Source organism: Pan troglodytes, chromosome 19, assembly GCF_028858775.2.
Source record: "Pan troglodytes isolate AG18354 chromosome 19, NHGRI_mPanTro3-v2.0_pri, whole genome shotgun sequence".
In the NCBI taxonomy this organism is placed as follows: Eukaryota; Metazoa; Chordata; class Mammalia; order Primates; family Hominidae; genus Pan; species Pan troglodytes.
This window is the reverse complement of record NC_072417.2, coordinates 71609818-71626096: the sequence shown is the minus strand read 5'-3', so window position 1 is coordinate 71626096 and position 16279 is coordinate 71609818. Positions and strand designations below refer to the sequence as shown.

The 16279-nt window shown below is 44.6% G+C and overlaps 1 protein-coding gene and 1 long non-coding RNA gene across 5 annotated transcripts in view; one reads left to right on the top strand and one right to left on the bottom strand.

The window, feature by feature from the left end:
* MTMR4 (myotubularin related protein 4) overlaps positions 1–16260 on the top strand; it is a 29224-nt gene extending 12964 nt beyond the window's left edge. For all 4 annotated transcript variants that reach the window (XM_009432919.5, XM_511909.8, XM_009432920.5 and 1 more), the window contains 9 exons: positions 188–299; positions 797–992; positions 1283–1468; positions 1551–1721; positions 1873–2027; positions 9464–10862; positions 12844–12954; positions 13197–13285; positions 13958–16260. In XM_009432919.5, the coding sequence (XP_009431194.1) occupies positions 188–299; positions 797–992; positions 1283–1468; positions 1551–1721; positions 1873–2027; positions 9464–10862; positions 12844–12954; positions 13197–13285; positions 13958–14135 (2597 nt within the window). In that variant the 3' untranslated portion in view covers positions 14136–16260. The remainder of the gene's footprint in view (positions 1–187; positions 300–796; positions 993–1282; positions 1469–1550; positions 1722–1872; positions 2028–9463; positions 10863–12843; positions 12955–13196; positions 13286–13957) is intronic.
* LOC129137629 (uncharacterized) lies at positions 8925–14906 on the bottom strand. The gene is made up of 2 exons (XR_008540323.1): positions 12988–14906; positions 8925–10977 (listed from the first exon to the last, which is right to left on the bottom strand). It is a non-coding gene; the product is annotated as an uncharacterized LOC129137629 (long non-coding RNA).
* Positions 16261–16279: the final 19 nt, after the last annotated feature.

Here is a 16279-nt window from a genome sequence, read left to right as displayed (position 1 = left end):
ATGGCCAGCTAATTTTTGTATTTTTAGTAGAGACGGGGTTTCACTGTGTTAGTCAGGCTGTTCTTGAACTCCTGACCTCAGGTGATCCACCCGCTTCAGCTTCCCAAAGTGCTGGGATTACAGGTGTGAGCCACTGTTCCCGGCCTAGGACGTGCTTTTATGTCCCACTCTCCTGTCATGTCTACAGAGTACTATCCCAACTGTGAGGTCGTGTTCATGGGAATGGCCAACATCCATGCCATCCGGAACAGCTTTCAGTACCTCCGGGCTGTGTGTAGCCAGATGCCGGATCCTAGCAAGTAGGTGTTCCCTGCTTGGATTCCTTCCAGTCTCATTCCTTACCCAGTACCTCTTATTCTTGGAAGATTAGATGGGGAGATGAGAAGTTTGGAGAGCAGGAGACCTGAGGGCCTGGGTGGAGTTGGGTGCCATGGGCTAGTTCCAAGAACCCTTCCACTTCTCAGCCAACACTTTGGCGTGGTCATAGGACATGGATTCCTTTCGTTTGGATCAGTTGTTCTACTCAAAGAACACAGAGAACTGGGGAGAGGAAATGGCTGAGTGTGCATGTGATGCTTCCCAGTTCCTCTTTTGAGCTTCAGATGCTTTTATCTGCTGTAGGTCCTGTCTTCCCTACCTTCCTGCTAGATACCTCTTGTCCAAAAGGCCCTGGGTTGTACCTCTTGGTTTCAGTTCTCAATGGGGACTTTGTTGGGTGGGGCTGGCTGTGGATGGTGGAGAGACTGTTGTGGCCTCAGCACCCTTTGTGACCGACTTGATGTCTGCTTTTGTGTAGCTGGTTGTCGGCACTGGAGAGTACCAAATGGCTGCAGCACTTGTCGGTGATGCTAAAAGCAGCTGTGCTGGTGGCTAATACAGTAGACCGGGAAGGCCGGCCTGTGCTGGTACACTGCTCAGATGGCTGGGACCGCACACCGCAGATCGTAGCCCTGGCCAAAATATTACTGGACCCATATTACAGGACGTTGGAGGTATTGAGAGGAATTCGGTGGGAAAACCAGAAGGAATGTGGCAGGAGGGATGGTGTTGAGCCCTCTGGATCTGTCCTGGGGATCTTTCAGTAGAGGACATTGGTGGCTCTTTTTTTCTTTTTTTTTCCAACTCCCAAAGGCTTGGAAAATTGGTGGCTTTGAGTCCTCTTCTAGGTCCAGTCCTATTTTTCTTTGAAGCTGCCAGCTTCCTGCTTTGGGCAGTTCCCAGGGGAGTAGCACATCAGCATTTCCAGAGAGGCCCTATGTTTGAACAGTTTCTTTTTTTGCAGGGCTTCCAAGTGTTAGTGGAGTCTGACTGGCTGGATTTTGGGCACAAGTTTGGAGATCGCTGTGGCCACCAAGAGAATGTGGAGGACCAAAACGAACAATGCCCTGTGTTCCTCCAGTGGCTTGATTCTGTTCATCAGTTGCTTAAGCAGTTCCCCTGCCTGTTTGAATTTAATGAAGCATTCCTGGTAAGTCCTAAGCCCTGTGACAACAGGGATGGGGGGAATGACAGCCCGAGGCCCCCAGGTGCAAGCTCTCTCTGCTTTCTAGGTAAAACTGGTGCAACACACATACTCCTGCCTCTACGGCACCTTCCTGGCCAACAACCCCTGTGAGCGAGAGAAGCGCAACATCTACAAGCGGACCTGCTCTGTGTGGGCGCTCCTTCGAGCTGGCAATAAAAACTTTCATAACTTCCTCTACACACCCAGCTCAGACATGGTGAGTCTGAGCCCTTTTCCTATAGGTGCTATTTAGAAACCTATAGGGAGAAGCAGCTGAGTCAGTAGGGAAAATGTAGAGTCAAGGGCTTAGGGAAAGAAAAGGGACAAGGAACTCTTGACAAAGCACTAGTATTGGGCTGCTTCCCTAGGTCCTGCATCCTGTTTGTCATGTCCGGGCCCTGCACCTCTGGACAGCTGTTTATCTGCCAGCATCATCTCCATGCACACTTGGGGAAGAAAACATGGATCTTTACCTTTCCCCAGTGGCCCAGAGCCAGGAGTTCTCTGGCCGCTCTCTGGACAGGTAAGAAAAGCCCTTCTTCCTTTCTCCTCTCTCCACTAGGAAGGCAGTAACTGTTTCCCATCTCATCTAAATGTTCTCTTTCTTTCTTTTTTTTTGAGACGGAATCTCGCTTTGTCGCCCAGGGTGGAGTGCCAGTGGTGCAATCTCGGCTCACTGTAACCTCCACTTCCCGGGTTCAACTGATTCTCCTGCCCCAGCCTCCCGAGTAGCTTGGATTACAGGCACCGACCACCACGCCCAGCCAATTTTTTGTATTTTTAGTAGAGATGGGGTTTCACCATGTTGGCCAGGCTGGTCTCAAACTCCTGACCTCAAATGATCCACCTGCCTCGGCCTCCCAAAGTGATGGGATTACAGGCGTGAGCCACCGTGCCCAGCCTCTTTCTGAGGTATTTAAAAGCAACTTCTTGAGTCATTTGCAGGAAAAACTTGGCCAAGACTTGTAGCTAGCCTGGAGTGCACTCTGTGTGTTTTCAAGGTCCTCTGAAGATAAGGTTGGATACTTTCTTTCCTGGAGGAGCTGCTATCACTCTGTATGATATACCCAAGCAGGGGAGAGAACAAAACAGAAAGGACTATTTTAGGAAGGTTTGTGGGAATGGTCTTGATTTTTGTTCACTGGTACAGGGCATGGGGAGCTTGCTATATTAGTAGCAACCTTTGTTGTGTCCAGCATTAGCTTCCAGAAACATCTGACTCTCAGGGAAATGGGTTCCCAGCAGGAGGATGGCCTTATATTACTCCCTCAGAAAAAGGCCAGAATTTAAAAGGGAGACATAAAATTAGTTATCTTCTGGCTCAATGTTTGGGGAGAAGTGAGATGATGTTGGTTAATTTATGAGAGTAATACCTATTTCTTGTTTTAAAAAAATAGTCAATATAAAAGTAGAAAATGAAAATCTTCCCTTATGATCCTTGTCCCCACAGGTGTCCACTGTTAACATTTGGTATGTGTCTTTCCAAATGTTTATCTCTACGTAGGTAAATCCACACTCACGCTTTCATATGGAAACATTTTTTATAAACAAAATCAGAATATTTTTACATACGCTTTTTACTTTTTTGCATATTCTGCAAATTGTTTTTCCCGCTTTGTATTAGGTTGTCTTCTCATGACAGCACATCTAAATTTCCTTTCTTGTTTTTATTGGCTTCAGAGTAGTCCACAATTTATATAACCAGATTCCTACTCATCATTTAGGTAATTTCCTTTTTTTTTTTTTTTTTTTTATCATTACAGGGAGTGCTTTACATCCTTATATGTGTAGCTTTTTAAAAATTTGTAAAATACAGGCTGGGCACGGTGGCTCATGCCTGTAATCCCAGCACTTTGGGAGGCCGAGGCGGATGGATCACTTGAGGTCAGGAGTTCAAGGCCAGCCTGGCCAACATGGTGAAACCCTGTCTCTACTAAAAATACAAAAATTAGCCGGGCATGGTGGCAGGCACCTGTAATCCCAGCTACTTGGGAGGCTGAGGCATAAGAATCACTTGAATCTGGGGGGGTGGAGATTGCAGTAAGCCAAGATCACGCCACGCACTCCAGCCTGGGCAATAGAGTGAGACTCCATCTCAAAAAAAAAAAAAAAAAATTGTAAAATACACATGCTATTTACCATCTACACCATTTTTAAGTACATAGTTTAGTAGGGTTACTTTGTGTGTTTTTTGTTTTGTTTTGTTTTTTGTTTTGTTTTTTTGTTTTTGACAGAGTTTCGCTCTGTTGCCCAGGCTGGACTGCAGTGGCACAATCTCAGCTCACTGCAACCTCTGCCTCCCGGGTTCAGGTGATTCTCCTGCCCCAGCCTCCCGAGTAGCTGGGATTACAGGCATGCGCCACCATGCCCAGCTAATTTTTGTATTTGTAGTAGAGACGGGGTTTTACCATGTTGGTCACACTGGTCTTGAACTCCTGACCTCAAGTTATCCACCATCTCGGCCTCCCAAAGTGTTGGGATTACAGGAGTGAGCTCCTGCGCCTGGCCAGTAGGGTTACTTTGTATGCATATTTTTGCATTTGTGCTAGTATTTTTGAATGAAAATACTGTGCTCAAAGGATATATATACATATATACACGTATATATATACACACATATATGTATATATATCTGTATACATATATACATGTATACGTATATACATATACATACATATATATACGTGTGTATATATGTATACAATATATATATACACACATATATACATATATATGTGTATATATGTATATATATATCTCAAATTTTGATATTTGTTTATTGGCTGAGAGCTTTTTTGTTTTTTAGAGACAGGGTCTTGTTCTGTCACTCAGGCTGGGTGCAGTGGCACAAGTATAGCTTACTGTAACCTCAAACTCCTGACCTCAGGTAATCCTTCTGTTTCAGCCTCCCAGGTAGCTAATTAGCTCATTAGGCATGTGCCAATTTTTATTTTTTGTAGAGACGGGTCTGTTGCCCAGGTTAGTCTTAAATTCCTGGCGTCGAGTGATCTTCCTGCCTTGGCCTCCCAAAACACTGGAATTACAGGTGTGAGCCACCATGCCCAGCCTGGCTGAAAGTTTTTAAAGTTAAAATATAACATATGTTATTGGTTGAATATTATAAAGGAAAACAAAAAGCCCAGCATCCCAAATTATTGGTTTTAGGGTCTTTTGAACTAAGTCATTGTGAGGGGACCATGATAGGTTCCAGGATTTCAGTGATTTTTTTTTCCTTCCCCAAACTATGCAGAATTTGGCTACAGGTTCATAGGTTTACTTTTCCTGGGAGAGGGGCCATAACTTTTAATCAAATTTTTAATAAGCTCTGTGACCCATTTAATAATCATTTCATTAACTTAGTATCTGATTTATCAATTCAACAAATGTTTCTTTAATACCTACAAGTTGTGTATTACTGTACTAGGTTTTGTGGGCTACAGCAAAGAAATAGAAGATATTGGTTCTACTTTCAAGATAATTTTAAGCTGTAAGATAAGACACAGAACAACTAGAGAGAGCAATTCTTTTTTTTTTTTTTTTTGAGACAGAATCTTGCTCTGTCACTGGTTGGAGTGCAGTGGCGCAATCTTGGCTCACTGCAACCTCCGCCTCCCGGGTTCAAGTGATTCTTCTGTCTCAGCCTCCCGAGTATCTGGGACTACAGGTGCCCACCACCACACCTGGCTAGTTTTTTGTATTTTTAGTAGAGATGGGGTTTCACCATGTTGGCCAGGATGGTCTCGATCTCTTGACCTCGTAGTCTACCCGCCTCGGCCTCCCAAAGTGCTGGGATTACCAGACCCGGCCAACTAGAGAACAATTCTAAGTCAACATCTAAGCAGATAAGAATGTGTGTAGTTCAGGCTGAGTGCAGTGGCTCATGCCTGTAATCCCAGCACTTTGGGAGGCCAAGGTGCACAGATTGCTTGAGCCCAGGAGTTTGAGACCAACCTGGGCAACATGGTAGAACCCCACCTCTACAAAAAATGCAAAAATTAGCCAGGCATGGTGGCATGCGCCTGTGGTCCCAGCTACTTGGAGGGCTGACATAGGAGGATTGTTTGCGCCCAGCAGGTTGAGGCTGCAGTGAGCTGTGATCATGCCATTGCACTCCAGCCTGGGTGACACAGCGAGACCTTGTCTCAAAAAAACAAATGTGTGTAGTTCAAAGCTTTAGAGAAATGATGTGTTTTTTAAAAGGGTCACTTGGTGGCTGTTTTACTCAGGAAATTTTCATGAAGGACCAGACAAGAACTGTGGGTCTTTTTGTGTTCTGTGTATCTGGCTTAGAACCTGGCACATAATAAGTAAATTTAAATAAATTTACTAAAGTAAAAATTTACTTAAAACTGGACAAATGGCTGGGCGTGGTGGCTCATGCTTGTAATCCCAGCACTTTGGGAGGCTGAGGCGGGCGGATCACGAGGTCAGGAGATCAAGACCATCCTGGCTAACACGGTGAAACCCCGTCTCTACTAAAAATACAAAAAAATAAAAATAAAAAAAATTAGCCGGGCGTGGTGGCAGGCGCCTGTAGTCCCAGCTACTCTGGAGGCTGAGGCAGGAGAATGGTATGAACCCGGGAAGGCGGAGGTTGCAGTCAGCAGATATCGCGCCACTGCACTCCAGCCCGGGCAACAGAGTGAGACTGTCTCAAAAAAAAAAACTGGACAAATGAATGAAATAAAGGGAGTTGTGAGCTCAGTAACAAGGTTAGTGGAGAAGGGTCCAAAGGAAGTGGATACATGAGAGGTAGGGTTTTCTCGCTTCATTGCCCAGCTGGAGTGCAGTCACATGATCTTCTAAGCTCACTCCACCCACTGGGTTCAAGTGATTCTTCTGCCTCAGCCTCCCGAGTAACTGGGATTACAGGTGTGTGCCACCACACCTGGCTAATTTTTGTATTTTTAGTAGAGACGGGGTTTTGCCATGTTGGCCAAGCTGGTCTCGAACTCCTGACCTCAAGTGATCCACTCACCTTGGCCTCCCAAAGTGCTGGGATTATAGGTGTGAGCCACTGCACCTGGGTGAGAGGTAGTTTTTTTTTTTTTTTAAAAAAAGAAGTTCTGTGGCTGGCAGGGGTTGAGAAGGGGCTATTTTAAGGAATAGCGGAAATATAGGACAGGTCATTGAGGGCATTGAAGGCTTTAAACATTACAGTGAAGAGTTTATTTTGATTCAGTTGTCAATAGGAAGTCATTGTAGGAAGTTACTGTGGTCTGCTGACAGTGGGATCCTTGGAGAACTAATCAGTGAGTACAGGATAGCTGGAGGCACAGAGACCAGCCAGCACTGCTGTAGTAGTTCAGATATGAGGGGAAGAGTCCCTGGCAAAGAGAAAGGATTAAATTCAGAAGCACTATAGAGAACCATTGGCAGGCTACAGAATTGAAAGTTGGAGAGTAGAAGTGAAAAGTACTTTGGGTCCCAAGTATCTGAGCTTAAAAAGTAGGAGAATACTAGTACCACTAATAGACATTGAAAGGTCGAGAAGACCAGCCAGTTTGGGGAGAAAGCGGAGATACAGGGAAATTGGGATTGAAATATTAGTTGACAGCAAAGAAGGAGGTGTGTTGTAGGCAGCTCAAGATGGAGAGTAGATTTCGAGAAATAATTGGTATAAAGATTTTAAAGGAAATGGTCTCTGTAACAACTGACCTGACTTACCTTTGATTCTACCTTTCCCTAGATCAAAAATGTCCTTCTTCTTCTCCTTCTTCTCCCCCTCCTCCCCCCTCCTCCCCCCTCCTCCCCCACTTCTCCTTCTCCTTCTCCTCCTCCTTCTTCTTCTTCTTCTTCCATTAAAGTCATAAACACATTCTTCTATACCCATCTCAAATCCTACCCTCTCTCTGTAGCCTTCCTTGACCTCCTAGCTGGATGAGCTCTCTCTCCTTGTTCTAAACTCAGGTATTATTATCTCTGTCAACATTGCTGACTAACCTTTGGTACACATAGAATGAGTTGTGGAGGATGGCAGAATGTTGTTATTTGAATTTGGATGAAGAGCACATGGAAGTTAATTATATTCTTCTTTTTGTTGTTGTTGTTTGAGACAGAGTCTTGCTCTGTCACCCAGGCTGGAATATAGTGGTGCGATCTCGGCTCACTGCAACCTCTGCCTCTTGCCTCCCAGGTTCAAGCGATTCTCATGCCTCAGCCTCCCAAGTAGGAGCTGGGTTTACAGGCATGCACCACCACGCCCAGCTAGTTTTTGTATTTTTAGTAGAGATGGGATTTCACCATGTTGGCCAGGCTGGTCTTGAACTCCTGGCCTCGAGAGATCTGCCTGCCTTGACCTCCCAAAGTGTTGAGATTACAGGCATGAGCCACTGTGCCCAGCATATTCTTTACTTCTTTTGTATGCTTGAAAGTTTCCATAATAAAAAATAAAATGAAAGAAGTCAGCTGTGGCACTTAAAAGAATACAGGTCCCTAGGCCTCACTCTTGGCCATTCTTATTCAGTAGGTCTTGGGTGGACCCTGGTTGTCTGGATGTCTAAGAAGATCCACTAAGATGCCTGATGTGTATCACACATTCAATTGGCACCTAGCAGTGGAAACTTGATGTTGTATTTTGAGCTCATTCATTCATTTCTCAAGTCATTTGCCCCTGGTACTGTGCTAGGCGCTGGGGATTCAAATAAGACAGAGTCCTGCTTTCAGGACACTTCAGTAGAGGGAGTTAAACAAGTAAACAATAAAGTGCAATAATGTGTTATAGGAAGCACTGAGCAATGTGCTTTGATGTGGATTCTTTTGTTTAATCTTCATAATAGCTTTAAGAGCTAGGTACTTTACCTTTATTCCATAGATGAGGGATCTGAGGCATAGAGAAGTTAAAGTCACACAGCAAAGATGTTGTTAAATTGGGATTTGAACCCTGCCTATGGGACTCCAGGAACTATAATTATAACCACTGTTATTGCCTTCCTGGAATTTCATACCACTAAAAAAATCAAAATTCATCACAAAAGGTATATCAAGTATGTATAGAACATTTGTTTTAAGTTTCAAAAACCGATTACTTAAAATAAGCTGCGTTGTAACTGCCTTTGGGGAATTTTTCCGCGTAGGCTGAACTGACTGAGCCATCTAAAAATAGGAGGCCAGTGAAGCCTCTACTGTTTCCCTGGTGAATTTCCCTCAAGTTTTCATTGCTCTAAGGACTTTGAACTGCATTAATAATCAGGATGGTCACTCTTGAAAATGTCCCTTAACCTATCTGGTATATATGAATGCCTCTAGAACTCTGAGTGCTATATACCAGGGGAAGTTTCATGGGGCCTTGGGAAGCAGAGGAGCACACTGCTGCTAAGTGGTTATCAAGAGCAGTGTTGAGGGAGTTGTGTTGTCTTAATAAAGTTTGTGGTTATTATGTTTGTGGTTGGTTGCCTGTATTTTGAATTCTCATAGCATCTCTACAAGGTATGATTTATTATCATCATTGTATAAAGGGAGAAACCAAGTATCTGAGAGGTTAATTTACTTATTTGTAGTCATGTAGCTAATTAGCGTCAGAGCCAATATTGTCTAGCTCCAAAACCCATCTTCTTTCTGTTTTACTGTGATGGAGGCAGTGGGATATTGGGTTTGAGTCTCAGGTATAGTCCTAGCTGGAACAGTAGATTCAGAAGGCATTGGCATAGAAGGCAGCTGAAACCACTGTAGTGGTTGAGATTGCCCAGGGAGACTGGTAGGTTGAGTGCTGACAAAAGCTGAGGATAGATTTTTGGGTTCCGGAGGACAGGGTCCATGTCTCATGCTTTTTTTACAGAGTAAACTTTCAGTGAACATTGGTTATTTGTGATCTTTAGGGTCCTTATTTCTAAACTTAAGTGTTCTTAAGTGTCATTATTTCTAAACTCTGGCTTTGATATTGCTCCATTGATTCAGTTCCATATATTGTATTGCAAGTGCCCATCTCCTGACCTGGAGGTGTTATATTTGTCTTTCCAGATTACCTAAAACCAGATCCATGGATGATCTTCTTTCTGCCTGTGACACAAGCAGCCCCCTGACTCGTACATCCAGTGACCCTAACCTGAATAACCACTGTCAGGAGGTCAGGGTAGGCCTGGAGCCCTGGCACAGCAATCCTGAGGGATCAGAGACAAGCTTTGTGGACTCTGGGGTAGGAGGGCCTCAGCAAACTGTAGGAGAAGTGGGTCTTCCTCCTCCTCTGCCCAGCAGCCAGAAAGACTACTTGAGCAATAAACCTTTCAAGAGTCACAAAAGCTGTTCTCCAAGTTACAAACAGCTTAATACCGCAGTGCCTCGGGAAATGAAGAGCAACACCTCTGATCCTGAGATCAAAGTCCTGGAAGAGACTAAGGGACCAGCTCCAGACCCTTCTGCCCAGGATGAGCTGGGTAGGACTTTAGATGGCATAGGGGAGCCACCTGAACATTGTCCTGAAACAGAAGCTGTCAGTGCACTCTCCAAGGTCATTTCTAACAAGTGTGATGGAGTTTGTAATTTTCCTGAGTCTTCCCAGAACTCTCCTACAGGTACGCCCCAACAGGCCCAGCCAGACTCCATGCTAGGTGTGCCCTCCAAATGTGTTCTTGATCACAGCCTCAGCACCGTTTGCAACCCACCAAGTGCTGCCTGCCAAACTCCTCTAGACCCAAGCGCTGACTTCCTCAACCAAGATCCCTCAGGGTCTGTGGCAAGTATCTCCCACCAGGAACAACTGAGTTCTGTGCCGGATCTGACCCATGGGGAGGAAGACATTGGTAAAAGAGGAAATAATAGGAATGGGCAGTTATTGGAAAATCCTCGCTTTGGGAAAATGCCATTGGAATTGGTCCGGAAGCCAATTTCTCAGAGCCAGATCAGTGAGTTCTCTTTTCTAGGGTCCAACTGGGACAGCTTCCAAGGGATGGTGACTTCATTCCCAAGTGGGGAGGCCACCCCTCGGCGGCTGCTTTCCTATGGCTGTTGTAGCAAGAGGCCAAACAGTAAGCAGATGCGGGCCACAGGGCCCTGCTTTGGGGGCCAGTGGGCTCAGAGAGAAGGTGTGAAGTCACCTGTCTGTTCTAGTCATTCCAATGGACATTGTACTGGCCCAGGAGGAAAGAACCAGATGTGGTTGTCCGGTCATCCAAAGCAAGTCTCTAGCACAAAGCCCGTTCCACTGACCTGCCCTTCTCCAGTGCCTCCTCTCTATTTGGATGATGATGGACTCCCCTTTCCCACGGATGTGATCCAGCATAGGTTACGGCAAATCGAAGCAGGGTACAAACAAGAGGTGGAGCAGCTACGTCGACAGGTGCGTGAGCTTCAGATGAGGCTGGATATCCGTCACTGCTGTGCCCCTCCAGCAGAGCCCCCCATGGACTATGAGGATGATTTTGTAAGTAGTCACCAACTGCCATACACCCATTATTTACTCTGTTCATCCAGCCTTCCCTCCATTCAGCATTTATTCGTTGGGTACTTGCTGTGTGCCACTGAGTTAGGTGCCTGGGCTATAGGATGAAAAACAAGTAAGCAATTAGAATGATGTTTTTAAGTGCTATGATTGAGGAGGCATCAGGTGTTAGAGGGCTGGAGTGGAGTGAAACGTCAAGGAAGACTTTCTTGAGAAGGTAATGCTTGAGCTGAGTGCTGAAGAATGTGTGATACTTAGCCAGGTAGACAGTGAAAACGAAACACCATTTGCAGAAGCGTAGTGGCAATAGATACTCCAATGATACGGCTTAAAAAGATGGGACATGCGAGTATATATGTGTACATGCATGCATACACGCTTACACTGGGGCTATGAGAGACAGTCAAATAGGGTGGTGGGAGGTGACATTGGAGAATTAGGTGGAGATTACAAGGGTCAGGTTGAGTGCCCTTCTTGTTTGGATTTTACCCTTAAGGCAATAAAATTTTAGGCCAGTGCACAATATGATCAGAGTTGTAGTTTAAGAAAATGATTCTTGCAACAATGTACATTTTTTTTTTTTTTTTTTGAGATGGAGTCTCGCTCTGTCACCCAGGCTGGAGTGCAGTCGTGCAATCTCAGCTCACTGCAACCTCCGCCCTCCCGGGTTCACGCCATTCTCCTTCCTCAGCCTCCCGAGTAGCTGGGACTACAGGCGCCCGCCACCATGCCCAGCTAATTTTTTTTTTTTTGTATTTTTAGTAGAGACGGGGTCTCACTGTGTTAGCCAAGATGGTCTCGATCCCCTGACCTCATGATCCGCCCACCTCGGCCTCCCAAAGTGCTGGGATTACAGGTGTGAGCCACTGCGCCCGGCCCAACAGTGTACAATTTTAATGAGGCAGTTGAGACCCAGATTGGGAGGCTGGTAAGGTCATTTTGGAATAATCCAGGTGAGAGATGAAGACTATAGGCTGTGCAGTGTTGGGCAGCCTCAGGTTCTGGCACCATAGTCCTTGGGGAGCTTCTAGGAGCCAGCTTCCTCTCCATGGTATCTTGCCATTTACACAGACACTTTCCTTCCTTCTGTTAAGGTGCTCCCCACTTGCCTGCTTCTCACTTCTCTGGTGCTTTAAACAGGAGTCAGCAAACTTTTTTTTTTTTTGTAAAAGGCCAAATAATAACTATTTTAGGTTTTGTGGGCCATACCGTCTATGTTGCAACTACTCAGCTCTGCTATTGTGCAAAAGCAGCCGTAGCCAGGCACTGTGGCTCACGCCTGTAGTCTTAGGACTTTGTGAGGCCGAGGCAGGTGGATCGCTTTAGCCAAGAAGTTTGAGACCAGCCTAGGCAACATGGTGAAACCCCATCTCTACAAAAATTACAAAAAATTAGCTGGACATGGTGGTGGACGCCTGTGGTCCCAACTACTCAGGAGGCTGAGGTGGGAGGATCTCTTGAGTCCAGGATGTTGAGGCTACAGTGAGCCGTGATCATGCTGCTGCATTCCAGCCTGGGCAAAAGAGCGAGACCTTGTCTCAAAAACAAAACAAAAAGCAGCCATAGACAGTAAGTAAATGAATGAATGCAGCTGTGTTCCAGCAAAACCTGATTTACAAAAACAGGCAGTGGGCTAGTTTGGCCTGTGGGCCATAGCTTGCCAACCCCTGGTTTAGAACATAACAAGAGTCTTTCTATGCTGTGGTGTAGCATATCGGTAAGAGTGTAAATCTGAAGCTACAATACTAGGTTCAAATCCCAGCTTTACTACATATCAGCTCTTAACTTTCTCTGTGGCTTCATTTTCTTATTTGTAAAATGGGGATATTAGTAGTATACATTGTAAGACTGTCATAAGAAATAAGTTCATGTGTGTAATGCACTTAGCACAGTGCCTGACACATGGTAAACAGTAAGCGTTAATGATGATGAAGATAATTTGTTGTCTTTGCCTTTTCATCAGACATGTTTGAAGGAGTCAGATGGCAGTGATACTGAGGATTTTGGCTCTGATCACAGTGAAGACTGCCTTTCAGAAGCAAGCTGGGAACCTGTTGATAAGAAAGAGACTGAGGTATGTTTAGGCACATATGTAGTGGGTACTTACGTGAGCCAGTGAGTCATCATATTTTCCAGAGATGAATGACATGCTGTAGACTGAGCTGTCCCCCAGAGGAGTGTCAGCCTGGTAGGCAAATGGTAGCCAGTTATGAAGATAAGCCTTGTCACTTTCTCCTGGGGTGCTTTCCTCATTGCAATGTTGCTCTTCCAGTCTGTCAACAAGGACCAGGAATTTTTCTTTGTGCCTTCTATTAGGTGACTCGCTGGGTTCCAGACCATATGGCATCACACTGCTATAACTGTGACTGTGAATTCTGGTTGGCCAAACGAAGACACCATTGCAGGTAAGATGTTTTGTATGATTTAGTATGACTCAAAAAACAGGGCAGGCCAGGCGCAGTGGCTCACACCTGTAATGCCAACACCTTGGGAGGCCGAGGCAGGCGGATCATGAGGTGAGGAGATTGAGACCATCCTGGCCAACATGGTAAAACCTGTCTCCACTAAAAATACAAAAATTAGCTGGGCATGGTGGCGCATGCCTGTAATCCCAGCTACTCTGGAGGCTGAGGCGGGAGAATAGCTCGAACCAGGGAGCTAGAGGTTGCAGTGAGCCGAGATTATGCCACTGCACTCCATCCTGGCAACAGAGCAAGACTCTGTCTCAAAAAGGACAAAAAACAAAAACAAAAATAGTGTAATACATATGTATAGAACTAAGTGGAATTAGTTTTGAAGTGGACACCTCTTTACAGAAACTATTTTTGTTTGTCCCCAACTTTTCATTTAGTATCACTCATTCTCAGTATATTGGCATTTCTTAATATTAATTAATTAATTATTTTTTTATTAGCGATGGGCTCTTGCTATGTTGCTCAGGCAAGTCTCAAACTCCTGGCCTCAAGCGATTCTACTGCCTCAGCCTACCAAAGTGCAGGGATTACTGGTGTGAGTCACCCTGCCTGGCCAGTATGTTGGCATTTCTGATGAACTCTTCCCTCTTTCTGCTTTGACAGAAATTGTGGGAATGTATTTTGTGCTGGATGCTGCCACCTGAAGCTGCCCATTCCTGATCAGCAACTCTATGACCCAGTTCTCGTCTGTAACTCATGTTACGAACACATTCAAGTCTCTCGTGCCAGGGAACTCATGAGCCAACAGCTGAAGAAACCCATTGCTACAGCTTCCAGTTGAATGCCGGGGAGAAACCTGTCCAATTTTAGCAGGTTTGAAGGGAGGATCTTCTTCAGTTGTAGTTGGGAAGGTTCCTTGGTGTGGCTCATGAAATCACAGAGCTCAGAGATACCATCTTGAGAAATCCTCCTTGGTATCATGAAACTGGAGCAGAGGAATTGCAATTTAGCAGGAGGTCCTCTACTGGTGATACCCTCACCTTGGGGTAATGGTCCTAACCCAGACCCAGGGTCTGGAAGCTTAATGTTGAGTTGGTGACTCCAGCCTCTTTCTCCTGGAGGTCACAAGATGATGATTGCGTAGATGTTGCCTGGTGCAAAGTGCCCCAAACAGCAATAGAAAGGCATATGTATAACCAAACTCCAAGTGATAACCAGACCCATCTCTCCTCCACCTTGACAAAAGCAGATTATAGTATACAAGATAGGAATTCCTGTCCTATTTGAGATGAACTATATCCTGTACCTCTGTGCTCTGTGTCTGCATGAAGGCTCAGTCTTTAGAGGCACTCCCTCTAGTTGCATTAGTACTGTCTTTCTGTGGAGTTTGGTTTGAAGACTGGCTCAGCAAGTGGAGGTTTCAATGTATTTTTCAGTTGGCTCATCAGCCAGCATTGGTGAATATTCAGTTTAGGGGAACAGTTCTAGGGAGTGAGACATTTTTGGGAGCAGAGGAAAACTCTGCTGATGTTCGGTCCTGGCAAACATTGAGTTATTTTGAGCTGTGAAGGCAGTCGTCTCTGTTACACAGTGGCAGCTCTTGAGTTATGCGCTGTGAAGAATGAGAAGGGAAAAGCAAAAATTATCCTTGTGAAATATCTGCTGATTGTGCCCTACCCTTTGCACCTGACTTTTCCTAGTTGTCCTGGTGCTAACACAGGAGCTACACCTTGATCCTCTCCTGGCATGAAAATAAAACAAAGGTTTTCGTTGTTGTTGTTCCATTGCCCATTTCCCCCATGTTGTCTTTCCCTTGGCTGATGCCTCCTCTGGGTCACATTGCTTCTTATCCTGAACACTTGACACCTTGAGGGTAGAATTTAGCGTTTGGTTTTTACCTCCTAGCATATGCTGTTTGGTATGTGAGGGTTTCAGTACAAATGCTGCTGTCTATTTCTGTGCACTTAACAATGGAACCCAAACAGAAGAGAATAAAGCCTTGATACCAAAATTGGGAGAGAACATGTGTCCATTTGGACCAAACGTTGTTGGTTTTTTAAAAATTTTATTTTGTTTTTTTGTTTTTGTTTTTGTTTTTTTCATCTTAATATGTACCAGTGGCACTTAACCAAAAGATACAGTGATATAGCCATGTACTGTGGGTGGGGCAGATACAGTCTCCTTGGCCTATAATGAAACCACTAGGACTTTATACAGTTTTCCTTAATTTGTTGACATATAAATGGTAAATTATATTTAGGCTTATCCTGTTTTGAAATGATGGTAGTCATCTTTCTTACTGCTACTTTCATGTTGCTTTCTAGAAAACAGCATTTCATTCCAAAATAACTAGGATCTGCATTTAGAACAAGAATCATTATTTGTCCTGACCTTTTCAGTCCTACAGAGAAGCATCTGTGGTTCTTTTGTACTTGCCATAGATGTAACCTAAAAAGTTTTGGCATATTTAGGTCAGCCTAGCGGAACTTTTTTTTTCATTTAAATGGAGCTGAATAATGGAGATTTTGTGTCTGCAAAATTCCTGAGATCATTGAAAAAGTAACAAGCTGTTCCTTGTTTCTGATACATAAAATTATTTTAAGCATTTTATCAATCATTAAAATTTACTGCCAGTTGTGAGTGGCTTTTTAATTAACTTGTCTTTCATTGCACTTCACTCTGCCCGTTTTCGAGGGGAGTAAGATTGGTAACATTTGGGGAGACTGTATCTGTCTACTTAGCGTGGCTGTTTTGAGGGACTGTCCCATCAGTGAACAAACTGCATGGCCTTGGAGAGAGACTCTGGGCTCTTGGCTCAGATGTGTTCATCAAATACTCCTTTCAGAGCTGTTGTGGGTGTAAGTGACATGATGTGGCCAAAAATCCAAACTGTGCAGTTGCGTTGTGACAAACATGCAATGTGCTGTAAAAATTCAATACAGTTTAAATAAAATCTCTATATTAGTGCTGCTTTGTTGGGTCGTT